Here is an 18,682-nt window from a genome sequence, read left to right as displayed (position 1 = left end):
TTAGGCATTCCCCAAGGGTCTCAGGACAGAAGGGGAACCCACTCTGGGCCTGCCAGTCCCCCAAAGAGCTGGCCCCGACCTTGTCATTGGGCCTCGGAAGTTCCCTTTCAGCAGCTCCGCCTTTGGGCACTGTTGAAATATACTTTTTATTGCATTTCTGCCGTTTTACAAAAATATGACAAAATAAATTAAAAACAAATAAATAATCACCTATTCTGTGTGTTTTCTGTTGTTTTTTGGGGGGGTTTCCTTTCATTTCCCCCCATCCTGGTCGAAAGGAAAACGGCAGATAGAGGGGCCCCAGGCCCCTGGCCCTGCCCCGGGAGGGGCAGCCAATACTGGGGTACATCGGGCCGGCCCAAGTGTTTTCTGGGTGGCGGTCGCCGCCCCGTCTGTGACTGATATTGCATATGAAAACAGGAAGGCAGGGCGGGCGGAGCTAATGCCAGCCGCTGGGCCAGCACACGGCCTGAGGACTGGGACTGGAGCTGGGGCTGGGCGAGGGCGCCGGGGGCTGGGGGGGCTCGGAGGTGGGAGGCGGCGGCGGCGGCGGCGGGAGGCTGTAGAAGCTGGCGTCCCCCGGCAGGGGCTGGGGGGCAGGCGGGGGCCCGGCGAGAGCGCAGGGCGGGCAGTCGGTGGCAGCAGGGGCCTGCCGCGGGGCGGCGCCCTCGCCCCCGCAGCCCCACGGCCCGTCCCACTGCCAGCAGCCCGCTGGGGGCGTCGGGGGCCGAGGCAGCGGTGTCGGCGGCGGTGGCGGCGGCGCAGGGCTCCGGCTGCGGCGGGTGCGGAGGGCCGGGGCGCCCACGGGGGCCAGCGCTGTCCCTGCGGAGGCGAGAGGGGCCGTTCCGGGGAGATGCCGTCCCCGCCGCTGGGAACCCTGCCCGCGCTCCCTCTGGGCTTTCAGGCACATGGAGGGCCTTATTGCTTCTGATCAGTGACAAGGGGTGGGCTTCTTCGGGTGCATCCCCGGCCTCTGGGCACTGGGCCCCTCCCCTTCACGGAGAGGGAAGTCTGAGGAAGTCCCGCTGACTTCTGACCTAAGTCCCTGGTGCTACAGCTGCCGCCCCTTGGGCTCCCTGGGATGGGTCTCTGGACCCCGGGCATGAATGAGGTGGGGCGGGGCGGCGCAATGAGGCCTGTGACTCTGCTCCGCGGCCACAGGGCTGCAGCCCTGAACTCCCCTAGCGGGCAGCCTGAGCCCCACCTCCAAGGAAGGCCTCCAGGGACAGCTTGGGCTGCAGGACGCGGGCTTGCATAGAGGCCTGGGGGTTCCGGTCCCCCAGAGTGAGCTGGGTGTGGGGTCTCATTGGGGCAGGAAAGGCTAGGCCAGGTGGTGAAGGGGCCTCCCTCATCTCTCCTGGCACCAGAGCATGGCAGGCGGGCACCCTGGGAAGGGCAATGGGGGACAAGGGACTTTGGCATCCCTCCCCCAGGGGTGAGGAGGGTCAGGCACAGGGATCCAGGCTCTCAAGGACCCGGAAAGACTGAGAAGGCTTTGATCAACAGGCTCCATGTACCACAGACCCAGGTCCCCAACTGGTACCAGGAGACGGAGCCTCCCCTGTCTGCTTCAGCCCCTCTGCCCACGTCTGGACACCCCACCCCTACCCCCAAAGCCCGGCCCAGAGTCCCCACCCCCGAGTTAAAGCTTGTGACCTGAGCTTTCCTCTTCGGGCCGGGGTGTGTCCGGCTCCTCAGCTGCAGCCTCGTCCGCCAGCCCACTCCGCTGGGCTCGGCAACCGCCACCGCCGAGGGTCCCGTCCTGCCGGGCCTGCCCGCCCGCCCCGTTGGACCCGGCCTCCGCCCGGGCCCCGCCGAAGGGGAAAAGCTTGCCGGCGTGGAAGGCCTTGGGTGGAGAGTGGCTACGCTCTGGGTCCCGCCGGGTCTCAGGTGACTTGAGGAATTTGAAGCTAAGGAAGGCTGGCAGGCGGGTGTCGCTGCCAGTGGGTGACTGGGCAGGGGTTGACCGGGTGGTGAGGTTGGCCCCCGCGGTGGCCGGCGAGGAGGATGAGGTCCCGGACGACAGGAACTTGCCCTGCAGCGGGATGATCTGCTTCAGCTTCATGACGTTGTTAGGTGCCAGCAGGGACCCCGGGCGCTTGGGTCGCTCTGGCCCGTGGCCACCTGCCCCACTGCCCTTGGCCTTGGCCGAGGTTTTCTCCGGGGCAGCAGGGTCCAACCCAGAGTCCTCAGCCCGAGCCTCCTCTCGGCCACTGGCGTCCCGCTCCCTCCGGGCATGGTGCTCCGCGTGGCGCTGTCGCTCCTCCTCCTCCCGCCTACGCCGCTGCTGCTGCTGGTAGCGGTGCTGGGCCTGGCGCTCATGTCTCTGAGGGCAGAATGGAGCCATTATGGGCACTGGGAGGAGTGAGTTTGTGAGCAGGTGCCCACCCAGGCCCAGGCCCACGCGGGGCTCTCCTGCAGAAGTGGGGAGAGATCCACACACTTCTTGGGTTCCAGCTGCATCCCTGGACCCACTCCAGGGCTCTCTGAGAACTGAGAAGAGAGCAAACATTTACTGGCCACCAATTCTGTCCCCGGTCGCATGCCAGACGCTGTCTTAGAAATTGGGAGAGTTAAAACAAATACTGGGCCTCAGTGGTTCCCTGCTTTCTGGAGAACGGGGGAGAGACAGAGCTGTGACTGTCCAGTGGCCAGTAGCCACACATGGCAATGTTAATTTTAAAAAAAAATTATTATTTTTGGGCCCCACTATGTGACTTGGAGGTGTCTCAGTTCCCAGACCAGAGACTGAACCTGGGCCGTGGCAGTGAAAGCAGTGGATCCTAACCGCCAGACCAGCAGGGGCTCCCATGGTTTAGTCACTTTAAATAACTGAAGTAAGGGGATTCCCTGGCAGTCCGGTGGTTAGGGTTCTGCGCTCTCACCGCGGAGGGCCTGGCTTTGAGGCCTGGTTGGGGAACTAAGATCCCATAAGCCACGAAGCACAGCCAATATATAAACAAACAACCAGATAACTGGAGTAAAAGCTCGGTTTCTCAGTAGCGCCAGGTCCCACTGCAAGCGCTCATTGGCTGTCTGTAGTAACGGGCTACATGGGCAACCCAGAATAGAACATTTCCATCACTATTTTTGGGGCTTCCAGGTGGCGCAGCAGTAAACAATCTGCCTGTCAATGCAGGAGACTTCTCATAAGAGATGTAGGTTCAATCCCTGGGTTGGGACGATACCCTGGAGAAGGGAATGGCTACCCACTCTAGTATTCTTGCCTGGAGAATTCCGTGAACAGACGAGCTTTGCGGGCCCCAGTCCATGGGGTCACATGGACACTGAGCAACTGAGCACACACACGTCATCATGGAGGGCTCCACTGGTTGGTGGCAATGAGCTCCCTGGTCTGCTCTGCAGCTTTCTGGGGAACGTGCCACAGGCTGGGCTTCCAGGAAGCATCAGCTGTGTCCCTGACCCCACACAGGACAATGTCCGGCAAGCTAGCAGATGACAGTTCATAAGTGCTGGCCTGGTGCGGGATGCCACCAGGACCCCAGATGGCAGATGACAGTTCATAAGTGCTGGCCTGGTGCGGGATGCCACCAGGACCCCAGATGGCAGATGACAGTTCATAAGTGCTGGCCTGGTGCGGGATGCCACCAGGACCCCAGAAGGGACCAGGTCCCTTTGAAATGCTAATTATTACCCTAGGCTTCCCTAGTGACTCAGATGGTGAAGAATCTGCCTGCAATGTAGGAGACCTGGGTTTGATCCCTGGGTAGGGAAGATCCCCTGGAGGAGAGCATGGCAACCCATTCCAGTATGCTTGCCTGGAGAATCCCATGGCCAGAGGAGCCTGGTGGGCTACAGTCCATAGGGTCACCAAGAGTCGGATACGACTAAGCAACGAACGCTAACACAAATCTGCACATCTGCCCTCCTAAGGATGTGACTGCCCAGCCAGGGGAGGCAGAGAGGCGAGGGGGCAGAAGCCCCTCGGAGCAGAGATGTAAAGCATACCGGGCCCTGGCCCACATACCTTGAAGGCCTCCCGGCGCTGGTACTCCAGCTTGGCCATCTCCTCAGCCACCCAGCCTGGGATGTCAGGGATGGCCACATGGATGAGGTACTTGAGGAGCAGAGCGAAGTGCTGAGGCGACAGAGGAGGAGGCTGCAGGCATGGGGACACCCCCCCACCACCACCTGGGTCCCCCACCCGGCCACCGGTCCCACCTCGAGCACCACCACGGACACGATGGCTGCCTCGGGGCTGAGCCAGGGGAAGAGGCGCTGCAGCTGCCCACACTGGCCAATTAGATAGCAATTGACCACGATTGCCAGGACGCCCATGGCCTCCATCACCTTCTGCGGGGGAAGGGGGGACAAGAGGGGCTCAGATGGGGTCCCACCAGCCTCCCCAGCACCCGCTCCACCTCTGGGCATCCTGGCTCAGAGCCCTTGGCCCTTCCCCCACCTGCCACTGGCCAATGCTTTCCACGCGCTGCCCAAAGGGCCGCTGCAGCCCCGTGCACAGCTTGAGGGCGTCACTGCGGATCTCGATGAGGTTGTTGATGAGGGCGCAGAGGGCAGCCAGCGGGAAGGCAGATGAGAAAAGCACAACATAGCCAAACTGCACAAACATCTCCTGGTAGTCCTGGAACGTGTCCTGTGGGCAGGCACCCAGGGGGTGGGCCTAGGCTCTCCCCCAACTCAGGACACCTCCTCCCTCAGCCTACCTTCCTCTCATCAAGCCCGCCTCCCTCAGATTATCCTGCATGGACCCAAGCTCAGCAAGGTTAGCAAGTTTCTGATCACATAAGGGTGAGTCGTAGCCATGGGATTCTCTAGGCAAGAAGACTGGAGTGGGCAAGCCATTCCCTTCGCCAGGGGATCTTCCCAATCCAGGGACTGAACCCCAGTCTCCTGCATCGCAGGCAGACTCTTTACCATCTGCGCCACCAGGGAGGCCCTGATCACATAAAGGGGCCCGTCATTCCTTCCTGTTGCTCCCACCCCACCTCCATCCTCAGACTGTGTGCCCGGCCCTGCCGATGGGCCTGCCTCCACCCTCGGGGCCCTCCTTACCTCGTATTTCTTCATGCAGCTCTCGAGCTCCGCCTGGGTGAGCTGAGACGAGTGTTCCTCCTCGGGTGGGTCGATCCAAGATGACCGGTTCTGCCGCCGCTGCTTCCGGGCTGAGTCGCCTGAGCCCGGCTCTGGATCCGGGCCCCCATCCGGCCCCTGGTCTCGGCCCTCGCCTCCAGCCCGGCGGAGCAGGACAGCCGGGGGAGGCTCCCGTTCGGGGCTGCTGGGAGCCCCCTCAGCCTCATCGTCCTCCTCGGCCAGTGTGAACACGCCCGGTTCCAGCCCCTTCTCCACCATGGTGGGGCTCCCCTCCTCCAGGAGGGCCTCCTGGCTTGGGCCCGGCCGACGCCGCCCAGCCCCCCGCTCGGCAAAGCTGACCTTCTTCAGTCGGAGCCCGCAGTCCAGGAGGCCGGCCTCCTCGCCTTCCTCGTCGTCCTCCTCCTCCTCTTCGTCGTCGTCCTCCTCCTCTTCATCCTCCTCCTCTCTGTCCCCCCGGGGCCCGTTCCCCACCTCTCCCCCTTCCCCTGCAGGCCGCCGTTCCACCGCGGCCTCCTCTTCCTCCTCAGGTGCCCCGCAGCCCCCACTGAGACACCTGCGACCCCCTCCACTGCTGCTGCCACCGCCGCCCTCTTCAGCCGGGGGTTCAAGGTGGCGGCGTGCGGGGCGCTGGAGGCTCAGGAGGCCAAGCAGGGCACGGGCCAGCTCCCAGGCCGCCCGCAGGCCAAGCTCTCCTCGGCCCAGCCGCCGATACAGGTGGGGCTGCAGAACCTCTCGAACGTTCTGAAGGAACTGGCGGGTGATCAGCAGCGTGGCCAGCATCTGGGGGTAGGAAGGGGGCGGAGGGCGGCCTCGTGGGGGGTGGGCGGGGCCCTGGGCACTGGGACAGGCTGTGGGCGCTCACCCTCCCAAAGCACACATCCAGCCACAGCCTGAGCCCAGTCTGGATGTCCCCGGGCACAGAGGCAACCCCAAACCACAGCTGGGCGGGCCACAGCGCTTCTAGCTGATCACGTGGGCAGGCCATGGCCTCCCATCATGCTGCACCTCCCGGAGCTCAGCTGGTGCCCAGGGCCTCCAGGGGCTCTCGACACCTGCACGCAGTCAGTGGAGCCCCATCCCTTCAGAGCATGCACCCTCGGCTAGGCGTGAGTGCCCCGGCACAGCCACGCTGCCCACCCTGGCAAGGCCCCACGGGCTCGCCGCCACCTGCCCGTACTTTGGCCCGGGCCTCAAGAAGGAGGCCCTGGAGGGAGAGGAGGAGCAGGCGGAACCGCAGGGCCACGAGCGGGACCAGCACCGCCCAAAGCTGCCGCTCGAGGCTCTGGGACAGGGACAGGACGATCAGGAGCTGTGGAGGGACCGACGGACAGGTGGACAGACAGATGGGGGGGCATGACAGGCAGAGGGAGGACACACAGACGAATGGACAGAGAGGAGAGAAGGATGGAGGAGGAAGGGAGGGGCTGGAGAGCCCATGGACCCCTTGGGCCAGTCTGGCCCCCATAGCCAGCTGCCTCGGGGGCACTGCTTTGGGCCAGAGCCTCACCTCTTTCAGGCGCTCCATGTCCTTGAGGTAGAAGCCGATGTAGAAAAGGCTCAGGTAGGAGTTGACGAACTGGAACTGTGCGAAGCGGGCAGGGGGTGGTCACCCCGCCATGTCTGCCCCGAGGAACCCCCATGTGTCCCCTGGAGAACCCCTGCCTGGGGACTGCCCCAGTGGTCCAGTAGCTAGGACTTCATGCTCCCAACGCAGGGGGCCTGAGTTCGATCCCTGGTCAGGGAACTAGATCACATGTGCCACAACTAAGACCCGGTGCAGCCAAATAAATAAATATTAAAAAAATAAATAAAAGAAGCCCTGTCGGCTTGCTGGCCACCACTCACCAGGACGACCTTGATGATGAGGTGCTTCTCATAGGCACTCTCCAGCCGATAGTTCTCTGGGGGCCAAGGAGACGAGTGAGAGTGTAGCCCAGACCGTCATAAGCAGCAGGGACCCCAGAAGGCAGTGGGGCCCTTCCTCCTGGGGGCTGGGCAGTGAGACCTCCCTTCACAGGGCATACCCATGTCGTTGAGCCAGACAGCCAGCTTCTTATAGCCCTCGGCACTTGCGCTGACCAGCAGGGCCAGCATGACTTTCGGCAGGAAGCGGGCAAGACGGGGCAGCCCCTTCACACTCAGCACCAGCTCCTGCAGGGACAAAGGGGTTCAGAGGTTACCCTGGTCGCTGGGCTTGGCTCGGGGCACACCTGAACTGGTTGGGGCTGAGGCCAGGGCTAGGGACTGAAGGTCACCTGGAGCTGGAAGCAGCCGAGCATGAGCAGGAACACACAGGCTAGGCAGGTGAGGCACAAGGGAAGACTGACGAGCATCTGGAAGAGCAGCCGCTTCCAGGGCGGGTAGTAGAACTCCTCGGCCTGAGTCACGGGGCTGATGCGCCGCACGCCCTGGCAGAGGGTGGGGGCGCAGCCCAACACAAGATCAGAGGGGCTGCCTCTGTCCCACCTCCTTCCCAACCCTTTGAACTCCATGTCTATGATGCTTTATTATGGTGGTTTGTTGTAGTTCAGTTGCTAAGCCTTGTCTGACTTTGTGACCCCAAGGATTGTGGCACGCCAGGCTTCTCAGGCTTTCACCATCTCCTGGAGTTTGCTCAAACTCATGTCCATCGAGCAGGTGATGCCATCCAGCCATCTCATCCTTGCTATCCGGGTGTGTCCACTTAAAGCACCCTCTAGTCCCTCAAATCCAACTTTCCACACCTCTCCCTTTGGGCATGCAGATCCTCTCACTTGGGAAACCTCAGAAGCTGCAGCTCTACTTCACCTCCCACTTTGTTCTTGTAATGCACTTGCTCAGTGTGTCTTCTCTTTTTTTACCCCATTCTTGAAGTCCCTGAACTCAGACTGCCCCGACTGACCCTGAACTGGGGTCGTGGCTCCTCCACAGCCTCCCCGGGTGAGTCCAGTGTTCCCCACTTGTAGGCCAGCTCAGCCCCCCTCCGTTTCCACTCCTCCAAGAACAGCGTTGACCAGACCACGTTGAAGAGGGCAAAGACCACGCAGGATACATCCCGGCTTGTCTGGGGGTGACAGAGGAGGGCTGCAATGTTGGCTGGCCCAGTCTGAGGTGTCTGAGGTGTTCCACCCCCCCGTCCAGTCCACACCCGGCACCTGATCAGCCTCTGTGAATGTGTACAGGACTGAGCCGAAGACCGCCGGGTACACCATTGCCGATGTGTAGAAACCCAGCCAGGCAAAGTACATGGCAATCTTCACACCAAAGTAGTCGCAGATCTCATCTGCCAGGGACGAGGGGGGGTGGTCCCAGTCAGCCCTGCCTGCCTCCTGGGACCCCACCAACCCCCACTCCAGCCAGGACCACACCTAGAGGCTGGTTTTCACACACAGCCTGCACCCATGACTTCATGAGACGGTTCAGGATGCGCTGCTCGTGGACTGGGAACACCTGCTGGATGATCCCGCGGGCCGCCAGTTCAGGGACTGTTGGGGGACAAGAAAGGGTGACCCCACCCGTCTGCCTGTGCTGGGCCTAGCCAGTCCCCCTCGGCTGAAACCCAAGTTATAACTTTTTGCCTCCTCCTAAACACAGCAAATGCTCTTCCCAGGAGAAGCGTTCTGGGTGAAAGGAACATTATTCCTCAAAATTTGGGAGGTGCAGGGGCAGGTGGAGAAGGGTGCTCGAAACCTGGGAGGTGCGATCCCAGTGCGGAAACAGAGCTACTTGGTTTCAGCTCATTCCTCCAAACGTCTGAAGAATGGTGCATAGCTGGCATTAGAAGGTGAACTTGCAGCGGCTGGTTTCCTGGGGGATACTGAGGCCCAGAGCTCACCACACAATATGTGGAGTGCTGTCCATGGTCCTGCCCCAACCTTATCTCAGACCCACAAAAGGGTTTCTCCTGGACCTGCCTCCAAGGAGACAAGCCCCACCCCTTGCTAAGACCACACCCTTCATCTCATTGGTTGATCTCCAGGCCCCGCCCAATTCTTCGGGAGACTCTGATTGGTTTTATCTAGGCCCCGCCTTCCTAACCCTCCTACATTGACAGCAGTCCTCTAAGAGCCCCAGCTAACTCCCCACATACGATTGGAAGTTTGGGACCACCTCACTCACTGATTGGCTGGTCCTCCAGAAAGCGCACATTGTGTAGTGCCTCGCCCTGCTTGGCACGAAGGTTCTGCAGCCAGAAGCGGATGATGCTCTGGCGCTCCTGCAGGGGACAGGGCGTGAGCACAGGGAGCAGCCGCCCACGGGCTAGGAATGTGCGCTGGGGGCCAGAGCCGACCGCACCTGGGAGGTGAAGAAGCGCAGCTCACTCTCCACATTCTCGTAGATGAAGTCCTCCTCGCAGGAGAAGCCGCGGGTGCCCCCGCCAAACTCGGCCTTCACTGCTTTGCGCAGACCCAGCTCGTCGGCCCCTCTGAGTAGGCTGCGGGAAGGGCAGGGGAGGTGGGATCACGGGGAGACCCTGGCTCACCATCCTGGAACTAGGGATGGTGTACCTGGTGGACGTCTGGGACAAATGCAGGGTGGCTGGACCTCGCAGTTGGCGCTTGGAAGGGCGGGGAGCTGAGTAGCAGGGTCAGCGAGAGGCCAGGGACAGGGACTCGCCTCTCATATGTGGCGGTGACGAAGAAGGCGTAGGCGCGTGTGTGGCGGTGGTGGCGGACTTGCACGATGAGCTCGGGGATGCCCACGCGGATGTGGTTCAGCAGCCATAGCAGCGTGTGGTCATCGGTCGTATCTGCCAAGGGGCACAGGGACCAATGGCTCTTGCCAGGAGTGACAGGGGAGCCCAGTTCGGGGGAATTCAGTGTAGGCCCTGAGCAGGTGAGCATAGACAGGTACCTGGGAAGGTCATCAACACGTCACAGTTTTCCGTGGGCACCGTCTTCATCCATGCTTTGTGGGACACCAGATACCGACCCACCTGCAGGAGCCGCTTCCCAAAAAGCTTATCTGGGGAGCAGGCAGCGCAGGCTGGGGTCGGGTCATTCTCAGATGGCCTAGCCTCCAGTCTTAGTCCCTCCAACCCTTGCCTCTGATCACACATTCGCCAGGGCTCCTTGGCACTCAGCTTGGCATTCAAGGCCCTATGAGCTCTGGCCTTGGCTTGTTTCCTTCCTTCCACGTCCTTGTACCAGCCAGGCCCTTCTCCAGGAATGCCCTTCCCCCAGGTCCTCCCTTACAAATCTTACTCATTCTTGAGGCCCAGCTCCGCCTCCGAAACCACAATCGATGGGGCGCTCACTAACAGCTCTGAGCGCCTCACTACATTATGTCAGCGTCTCCTCATAGCTGGGTGCGGCTCTTACCCCCATTTCACAGGCGAGGAAACTGAGGCCCAGAGCATTTAAGTCACGCGCCCAAGGTCACAGAGTCCAGCAGGTATTTGAACCCAGGACTGTATGATTCTGTATCCTCTGTGGAGAGGCGCTCTTAAGCGCATCACTGCTCAGCAGCGATCGAGTAGCCCAAGGGGTGACTGGGCTCAGTCCCGCACCGGGGCTCTAGGAGGGGCGTGTCCATATCTCTGCGCTGGGACCCCACACCCGCTGCACCTTTCCAGCCACGCTCGCCCGGCCGCAGCCGCAGTGCCGGGAAGAGCCGGTGCCTCGACTGGACTCCAGGCCCGGGACGGCTGACTCCAATATCCCTCCCCGTAGACCTGCCGCGAACACCCCAGGCACCTGCAACCCTGTCAGATCCAGGCGCTGCACACGTACCCAGAACTCCGGACGCCGGGGCTGCAGGCTCGCCCTCCGGCGGGGGCCTCTTGCCACGCTCGCCCTCCAGGGACGTGCCCCCAGCGCCGGAGATGGCTTCCGCCATTGTGAGGGCAGGTCAGGTCAGGGGCTGCGGGCGGCCCAGGCGCCGGGGGGCCGCGGTCTCATGGGGCCGGTGCAGCCACCGAGCGCGCCTGAGGAGGAGACAAAGGCCGCGCCCGCCCGCGCCGGCCGCCGTCCCCGCGTGCCCGAGCGCTGCTTCTCGTCCCCGCCCGCGCGGTACCTCGATTCTCCTTCTCGGCCCCGCGCGCGTCGTTCTCTGGTTCTCGACTCCGCCCGTGATGTTTTCCGAGTTTCGTTCTCGCCCGCCCACCTCGCTCTCTGGTGTTCGTCCCCGCCCGCGCCGAATGTTCATTCTCCTCCCTGTCCCCGCCCGACTCGGTGCCCGGTCTCGACACCGCCCGCCCTGGGCCTGGATTCTCTGCCTTAAAGCGTTAGTTTCCCCGTCAGTTTGGAATCTGAGGTGGTCTCGCGGGTAGGTGGTGTGGGTGGGGTTGGGGGAAGCGGGTGGTGAGCCTGGTCGCAGGAGATTGCCGGTAGCAATAGCTCCAAACACCACAGGGAGAATGAGAATAAGCGTAGCATGCCTTAGTACAGGCTGGATGTGTAACGCCATCCTTGTTACCTAGGACACTCTTCAAGCCCTTTGTCCAGTGAACTGCTGCACCCTTCAGGATGTAATGTCCTCAGAGAGGACCCGTTAGAGTTACCAAATTTCGGTTCAGTTCAGTTCAATCTCTCAGTCGTGCCGACTCTGCGACCCCACGGACTGCAGCACGCCTGGCCTCTCTGTCCATCACCAACTCCCAGAGTTTACTCAAACTCGTATCCATTGAGTCGGTGATGCCATCCAACCATCTCATCCTCTGTTACCCCCTTCTCCTCCCACCTTCAATCTTTCCCAGCATCAGTATCTTTTCCAGTGTGTCAGCTCTTCGAATCAGGTGGCCAAAGTATCGGAGTTTCAGCTTCAACGAATATTCAGGACTGATTTCCTTTAGGATGGACTGACTGGTTGGATCTCCTTGCAGTCCAAGGGACTCTCAAGAGTCTCCTCCAACACCACAGTTCAGAAGCATCAATTCTTTGCCGCTCACCTTTCTTTATAGTCCAACTCTCACATCCATACATGACTACTGGAAAAACCATAGCCTTGACTAGATGGACCTTTGTTGGCAAAGTAGGATCTCTGCTTTTTACTATGCTGTCCAGGTAGGTCATAACTTTCTTTCCAAGGAGTAAGCGTCTTTTAATTTCATGGCTGCAGTTACCATCTGCAGTGATTTTGGAGCCCCCCAAAATAAAGTCTGACACTGTTTCCACTGTTTCTCCATCTATTTGCCATGAATTGATGGGACTGGATGCCATGATCTTAGTTTTCTGAATGTTGAGCTTTAAGCCAACTTTTTCACTCTCCTCTTTCACTTTATCAAGAGGCTTTTTAGTTCCTCGTCGCTTTCTGCCATAAGGGTGGTGTCATTTGCATATCTGGGGTTATTGATATTTCTCCCGGCAATCTTGATTCCAGCTTGTGCTTCTTCCAGCCCAGCGTTTCTCATGATGTACTTTGCATATAAGCTAAATAAGCAGGGTGACAATATACAGCCTTTGATGTACTCCTTTTCCTATTTGGAACCAGTCTGTTGTTCCATGTCCAGTTCTAACTGTTGCTTCCTGACCTGCATACAGGTTTCTCAAGAGGCAGGTCAGGTGGTCTGGTATTCCCATCTCTTTCAGAATTTTCCACAGTGTATTGTGATCCACACAGTCAAAGGCTTTGGCATAGTCAATGAAGCAGATATAGATGTTTTTCTGGAACTCTCTTGCTTTTTCAATGATCCAGTGGATGTTGGCAATTTGATCTCTTGTTCCTCTGCCTTTTCCAAATTTAGCAAATAAAAATACAGTTCTCCTAGTTAAATGTGAATTTCAGATAAATGAATAAATTTTTAGTACATCCCAAATATTCCATGCTTCCCTGGTCGCTCAGTCAGTAAAGACTCTGCCTGCAGTGCAGGAGACCCAGGTTCAATCCCTGCGTCTTGAAGATCTCCTGGAGAAGGGCTTGGCGACGCACTCCAGTATTCTTGCCTGGAGAATCCCCGTGGACAGAGGAGTCTGGAGGGCTACAGTTCATGGAGTTGCAAAGAGTCGGACATGACTGAGCGGCAAACACACATACACACACATACAAATGTTGCATCGGTCCTAATTATACTGACAGGATAATCCTTGTTCATCTGAAATTTACATTTAACTGGGGGCCCTGTATTTTCTCTGTTGTCCGACCCCCTGACCATCCTCTGTAGCTTCTTCCATTAGACTGATAGACCAGTGAGGGCAGGGGCCCAGACTGATTCTTCGTGGTTATACCGTAGGCATTTGATGTATACTTTTGACAGATGGAACAACTTGGAGACAGCGAACGTCATCATTCACTCCTCTTCTACAATGAAAAAAAGGGTTTTGTTTTTTTTTACTTTTTATTTTGTAATGGGGCAATAATCAGTTAACAATGTTGTGACAGTTTCAGGTGAACAGCCAAGGGACTCAGCCAAACATATACATGTATCCTTTCTCCCCCAAACTCCCCTCCCATCCAGGGTGCCACACAACATTAAACAGAGTTCCATGTACTATAGAGTAAGTCCTAGGTGGTTATCCATATTAAATACAGAAATGAGAACATGTCCATCCCGAACTCCCTAACTGGCAAATGAAAAAACTGAACAGAGCGAGGCGTGGAGCTAATCATTAGAACTGTATCCTGTTCCAGTCTTCCCTTAAGTATAGTCGCGCCACCCGCCCGCTCTGTCCAAGAACCAGAGAATTCGCCGAGTGGCAGTACCCCCGGAGACCCCGCCTATCCAGTGCCTGGAATTCCACCATCAGCGCTTTATTTCGCCGGCCGGTGCTGTCCCGGGTTAACCTGAAAATAATCTCCCCTTTCTGGCTTTCGGGGAGTCAGAGACAGACGGGACACACAACTCTGCACGAGGAGACCGGGGCCAGAGTAGCCCAGAGAGGAGAGAGGACTGTGTTGGGGATCCTAGGGAGGCTTCATAGAGGAGGGGACCTTGGAGCACTGAGGCTCTTTGTCAAGGCAAGGGTATCTGAGGCAGAGGGACGGCGGGAGAGAAAGCTGGGGAGCGGCGAGAAACTGGAGACTTCCGAGAAAAGAAGTCTTCCCAGAAATTTGGAATAGATTTCCCCAGGGCCAGGGCGTTGGTTCCCCGGAACTCATCCCTCCCGGCCACCGAGATGCTCTTGAAAGTGAAAGGCAGTCGTGTCCGACTCTTTGCGACCCCGTGAACTGCAGCCCACCAGGCTCCTCTGTCCTTGGGATTCTCCAGGCAAGAATACAGGAGTGGATTGCCACTTCCTTCTCCAGGGGATCTTCCCGACCCAGGGATCGAACCTGGGCCTCCTGCATTTCAGGTAGATTCTTTACTGTCTGAGCTATCAGGGAAGCCCCCGAGATGCTCTTGCTTCGACTCAAACCCTCGCCTTCCTTTAATTTCCATTGCCCTGTGCTACTCATTTCCGGTGTCTAGGAACCTGGCCCCTCTAGGATCCTAAAAATTCTGTCTAATGTTGCTGGAGGAACACTATTTCACTGCACCGAAGCGTGCGAGCCCTCGGCTTCTTTCCCTGTCATTAGCCAGTAGAAGCGAAGATCTTCAGTGGATGGGCAGTACGTCTTCTAAGGGGCCCAATGATAATCGAGAATTGTTGAGCACTTTACCAGTCACGCCGCGGAGTGGGCGGGACCTCCTGCAAGGACTTGCAGACCCCCGCGGCAGGGTGGGCAGGCGGATAGCTGATTGTGAACCCATGTGGCAGGGGCTGTGGACCCTGGTATCCCGGGCTGCACGTGGGCCTCACAGGTGGGGTGAGCTGGGGAAGGGCTGTGACAGCGTAGGGCGTTGCTCGGGCCCCAAACCCTCTCCCTGGGATCTGGTGGCCCGGTTCCCTGCGGCAGGAGCACTTTCCTTCTCCATCCAAGCCCCACCCCCTGCCGCAGAGCCCACCGCAGTCCAGTCTTCTTCTGGCCTCAGAACTTCCGATCAGTCCCTCCCCTAGCCACAAAACTTCCACTTGGGGGCTCACGCGACCATCGAGCCATCTATCCACCTGCCATGCCTCTCTGGCGTCAGAGCTTCTCAGGTGCGCTGACCCTCCTCCTCTCCAGTCCCAGACTGTGCACGCGCCAGGCCAGTGGTTACCCGGCCCCCGGTTCCGGAGCCACTATCTTCGCTCTGAGCTCTGGCCAAGGCCGCTGCGGCATCGCGGTGATCCGAACCAGCGGCCCTGCCAGCGGCCACGCCCTCCGGAGCCTCACGGCGCCGCGGGACTTACCCCCGGCTCGCAAAGCCTGCCTGCGCCTGCTCAGCGACCCCCGCTCTGGGGAGCCTTTGGACCGCGCGCTGGTGCTTTGGTTTCCAGGTACGGGACTTCAGATCCGGAACCTCAAATAACTCCTGTGACCCAACTTCCTCTTTCCAGGCGGTCGGCCAGGCCGTATCCTGCTGACACCCATCTGTTCAACATACTAGGTCCCCAAAGTTTTACCGGTGAGGATTGCGCGGAGTTCCACGTACATGGAGGGCCGGCCGTGGTGAGTGGTGTCCTGCAGGCCCTGGGTAAGTCTGCAGCCTTGGGTTTGAAGAATTGCTACGCCGGTGACCTGGGCAGGGGCCAGGGGCCTCAGGATCTTGAACCTTCCCGCAGGCAGTGTGCCAGGGCTGAGGCCAGCGGAAGCAGGCGAGTTCACCAGGAGGGCGTTCGCCCACGGGAAGCTGAGCCTGACGGAGGTGGAGGGGCTGGCAGACCTGATCCACTCAGAAACCGAGGCGCAGCGGCGACAGGCCCTGAGGCAGCTCGATGGGGAGCTGGGTGACCTCTGCCGCGGCTGGGCCGAGACCCTCACTAAAGCAAGTACCACTCATACCTTGCCGCAGAGACACTTCCTAACCTTTTCCTTTGTTAGAGTTTCCTGTCTATGAGCCTCCAATCTGATCCCTTAAGGTCAGGCTGGACCCGGGCACCCACTCGGGGTGAGTTTCTGTATAATCACACTACCCACCTCTCCCTCCCTCAGGCTCTGGCCCATGTAGAGGCCTATATCGATTTTAGTGAGGATGACAACCTGGAGGAAGGCGTCCTGGATCAAGGTGGGTCCCCCTGGGGGTGGGGGGTGGAGACATCTGGCATCCAGCCCCCCAGGCCCTCTCACTCTCTCTCCTTCCTCCATCCACAGCTGATAGTGAGGTGCGGAGGCTGGAGGTGGCGCTAGGTGTACATCTTCGAGATGCCAGGCGCGGGCAGAGGCTCCGCTCAGGGGCGCACGTAGTGGTTGCGGGACCTCCCAACGCCGGCAAAAGCAGCCTGGTGAACCTGCTCAGTGCGTGGGCAGGGGGCAGGGCTCAGGGCAGGGGGCAGGGCTGGGAGCTAAGGTACTGAGCTTTCCGGGGTAGGCGAGGGGCCTGGGAGGTTGAAAACTGTCCGTCCCGTCCCGGGGATGGAGCCTAAGGGAGGGACCCTCTCATCTCCACCCCGCCCACTTCCTCTGAGCCCACCCCCATCCCCAGGCCGGAAGCCGGTGTCCATCGTGTCCCCGGAGCCGGGGACCACCCGAGATGTTCTGGAGACCCCCGTGGACCTGGCCGGGTTCCCGGCGCTGCTGAGCGATACTGCAGGGTTGCGGGAAGGCGTGGGGCCTGTGGAGCAGGAGGGAGTGCGGCGCGCCCAAAAAAGGTGGGCAGGAGGGAAGTGGGAGGGGGGAACGCGGGCCCTTTGCTGTTTCTACCAGTTGCATTTATCTTTCGTTAGTCCTTAATGAGGAAAGGTTACTAAGCCCCATTAGGTGGGGCCTCAGTTCTTTGGGGAGGGCAGCTTTTAGGTTTGGCCTTTACCCCATCCCTGCCGAATGCTTTTCATTGCGTAGCTCTGGGGTCCATGCTCCATTTTCCCGCCTCCCAGGCTGGAGCAGGCTGACCTCATTCTGGCCGTGTTGGATGCTTCTGACCTGGCCTCTCCGGCCAGCTGCAACTTCCTGGACACCGTTGTCATCCCGGCAGGAGCCGGGAACCCCAGTGGGAGCCACCAGCGCCTTCTGCTTGTGCTGAATAAATCGGACCTGCTGCCCGCTGGGCGCTCAGACCCCCATCCTGACCTCCCCTCCCACCTGTTGCTGTCTTGCCTGACGGGTGAGGGGCTGGACGGCCTCCTAGAAGCACTGAAGAAGGAGCTGGCTGCACTGTGAGCCCCCTTGCCCACTGGGCAACCTTGCTCTGTCCAAGTTTGGGGGCTAAGCCGCTGGCTTTGGGCACAGCTGGCCCTGCCAGCTCAGTTTCTGTATCTACAAATGGGATATGATCATTCCTCTTCCCCCTACTTTGAATGCCAAGAGACACCTTGTCCTTTGTCCCTTTCAGGTGTGGGGACCCGTCCACAGGCCCACTTCTGACACGATCGAGGCACCAGCACCACCTCCAGGGCTGCCTGGATGCCCTTGGTCAGTACAGGCAAGCAAAAGACTTAGCTCTGGCAGCTGAGGCACTTCGGGTAGCCCGAGGGCATCTGAGTCATCTCACTGGTGGAGGGGGCACCGAGGAAATTCTGGATATCATCTTCCGGGACTTCTGCGTGGGCAAGTGAGGGGGCATCTGAAGCTCAGACCCAGGCTGGAGGAGCACCCAGAAGCCTTGGGGTGTCTGGGAACAGCTTAGGCCAAGTCGGGGAACTTGACTGCAAACCACGAAGCCTCTGTTGCTGGTAGTGACTGAGTGGCAGCCGGCCAGATTTCAGGGGTTTGGCCCTGAGTGGGGCTGAAGGGAGGTCATTTTGGGCACATGATGCTGGGGGAGGTGGAGGATCAAGACGGAGGTTGAAAGGTCTCAGAGGTTTTTTGTTTTATAGCTTTTAATTTATTTTGCAAATACCAAAGGAAGGTAAGAAATGGGTGATCCAGAAATATTTGAACACCCTCTCCTTGGTGGTTGTATCCTTCCAGAACTTTGTGCAAATTTGCATACATGTGGATGTGCCTGTAAAATATATTTTGTCTTGTATTTTGTACATGAATTCGTGTTTATTGTTCTGCAAACTGTCCTTCCCCAACACCCACTGCCACCACCACCCTGCACCACACAGCGTGCAGGATCTTAATTCCCCAACCAGGGATTGAACCAGTGCCCCCCTTCAGTGGAAGCTGGGAATCTTTAACCACTGGACTGGCAGGAAAGTCCCAAGCTGTCATTCCTTTTATGGTATTAATCTTGAAACGTTTCTTCTTTTATCCTCAAAGTGACTTGCAAAATCCCTACTTCCTCTCCAAGCTTAGTCATTAGTCACTCAGTGAATATTTATCAAGTACCTACTATGTGTTAGAATCGCACCCATCATTTGATTGCATCTTCATAATAGCACAATGCAGTGGTTATGCTGTCATAGTTTTACAGATGAGGAACTGAGGTTCAGAGAAGTATTTAGTTGCTGAAGCCCCCAGGGGATTTGAACATAAAGTTAGATTTCAGTTTGAGTTTGCTGGGGGCCTTCTGGGTGACAGACTGAGGCAGGGGGCTGGAAACAGGAGTAAGCAGGCATTACTGCTCCTGTGTTTTTAATTTTCAGTTGTGCTGGGCCTTCACTGCGATGCATGGGCTTTCTCTAGTTGCAGAGCATGGGCTCCAGAGTGTGCTGGCTTCAGTAGCTGTGGTCGGCGGGTTTAGTTGTCCCCGGGATGTGGGATCTTAGTGCCCAGACCAGGGATCGAACCTTCATCCCCTGCATTGGAAGGGGGATTCTTAACCATTGGAATGCCAGGGAAGTCCCCA

General features: G+C 58.9%; 2 protein-coding genes across 4 annotated transcripts; one reads left to right on the top strand and one right to left on the bottom strand.

Annotated features, from left to right (window-relative positions):
- Window positions 1–127: 127 nt before the first annotated feature.
- ANO8 (anoctamin 8) lies at window positions 128–11,115 on the bottom strand. Of its 3 annotated transcripts, none has more exons than XR_011256922.1 (18): window positions 10,785–11,115; window positions 9,907–10,017; window positions 9,670–9,802; window positions 9,349–9,487; window positions 9,172–9,268; window positions 8,421–8,537; window positions 8,208–8,335; window positions 7,955–8,116; window positions 7,329–7,481; window positions 7,098–7,224; window positions 6,919–6,974; window positions 6,581–6,655; window positions 5,035–5,853; window positions 4,424–4,615; window positions 4,183–4,314; window positions 3,989–4,099; window positions 1,205–2,326; window positions 128–822 (listed from the first exon to the last, which is right to left on the bottom strand). XR_011256922.1 is itself a non-coding variant. In XM_069589097.1 (18 exons), the coding sequence occupies exons 1-18, from the start codon at window positions 10,888–10,890 to the stop codon at window positions 440–442; spliced, it is 3,711 nt and encodes a 1,236-aa protein (XP_069445198.1). In that variant the 5' UTR covers window positions 10,891–11,115; the 3' UTR covers window positions 128–439. The 3 variants fall into 3 exon arrangements, 2 of the variants coding, with proteins under 2 accessions (XP_069445198.1, XP_069445199.1); XM_069589097.1 differs by having other exon boundaries at window positions 1,657–2,326; XM_069589098.1 differs by lacking the exons at window positions 9,349–9,487; window positions 9,670–9,802; window positions 9,907–10,017; window positions 10,785–11,115 and having other exon boundaries at window positions 1,657–2,326; window positions 9,163–9,251.
- A 3,228-nt stretch (window positions 11,116–14,343) lies between these two features.
- GTPBP3 (GTP binding protein 3, mitochondrial) lies at window positions 14,344–17,924 on the top strand. Its single transcript, XM_069589096.1, has 9 exons — window positions 14,344–14,731; window positions 15,037–15,290; window positions 15,401–15,487; window positions 15,576–15,778; window positions 15,946–16,018; window positions 16,105–16,248; window positions 16,436–16,601; window positions 16,827–17,105; window positions 17,282–17,924. The coding sequence occupies exons 1-9, from the start codon at window positions 14,436–14,438 to the stop codon at window positions 17,502–17,504; spliced, it is 1,725 nt and encodes a 574-aa protein (XP_069445197.1). The 5' UTR covers window positions 14,344–14,435; the 3' UTR covers window positions 17,505–17,924.
- Window positions 17,925–18,682: the final 758 nt, after the last annotated feature.

Source organism: Ovis canadensis, chromosome 5 (genome assembly GCF_042477335.2).
Source record: "Ovis canadensis isolate MfBH-ARS-UI-01 breed Bighorn chromosome 5, ARS-UI_OviCan_v2, whole genome shotgun sequence".
NCBI classification, from domain to species: domain Eukaryota; kingdom Metazoa; phylum Chordata; class Mammalia; order Artiodactyla; family Bovidae; genus Ovis; species Ovis canadensis.
This window is presented reverse-complemented; position numbering and strand designations above follow the sequence as displayed.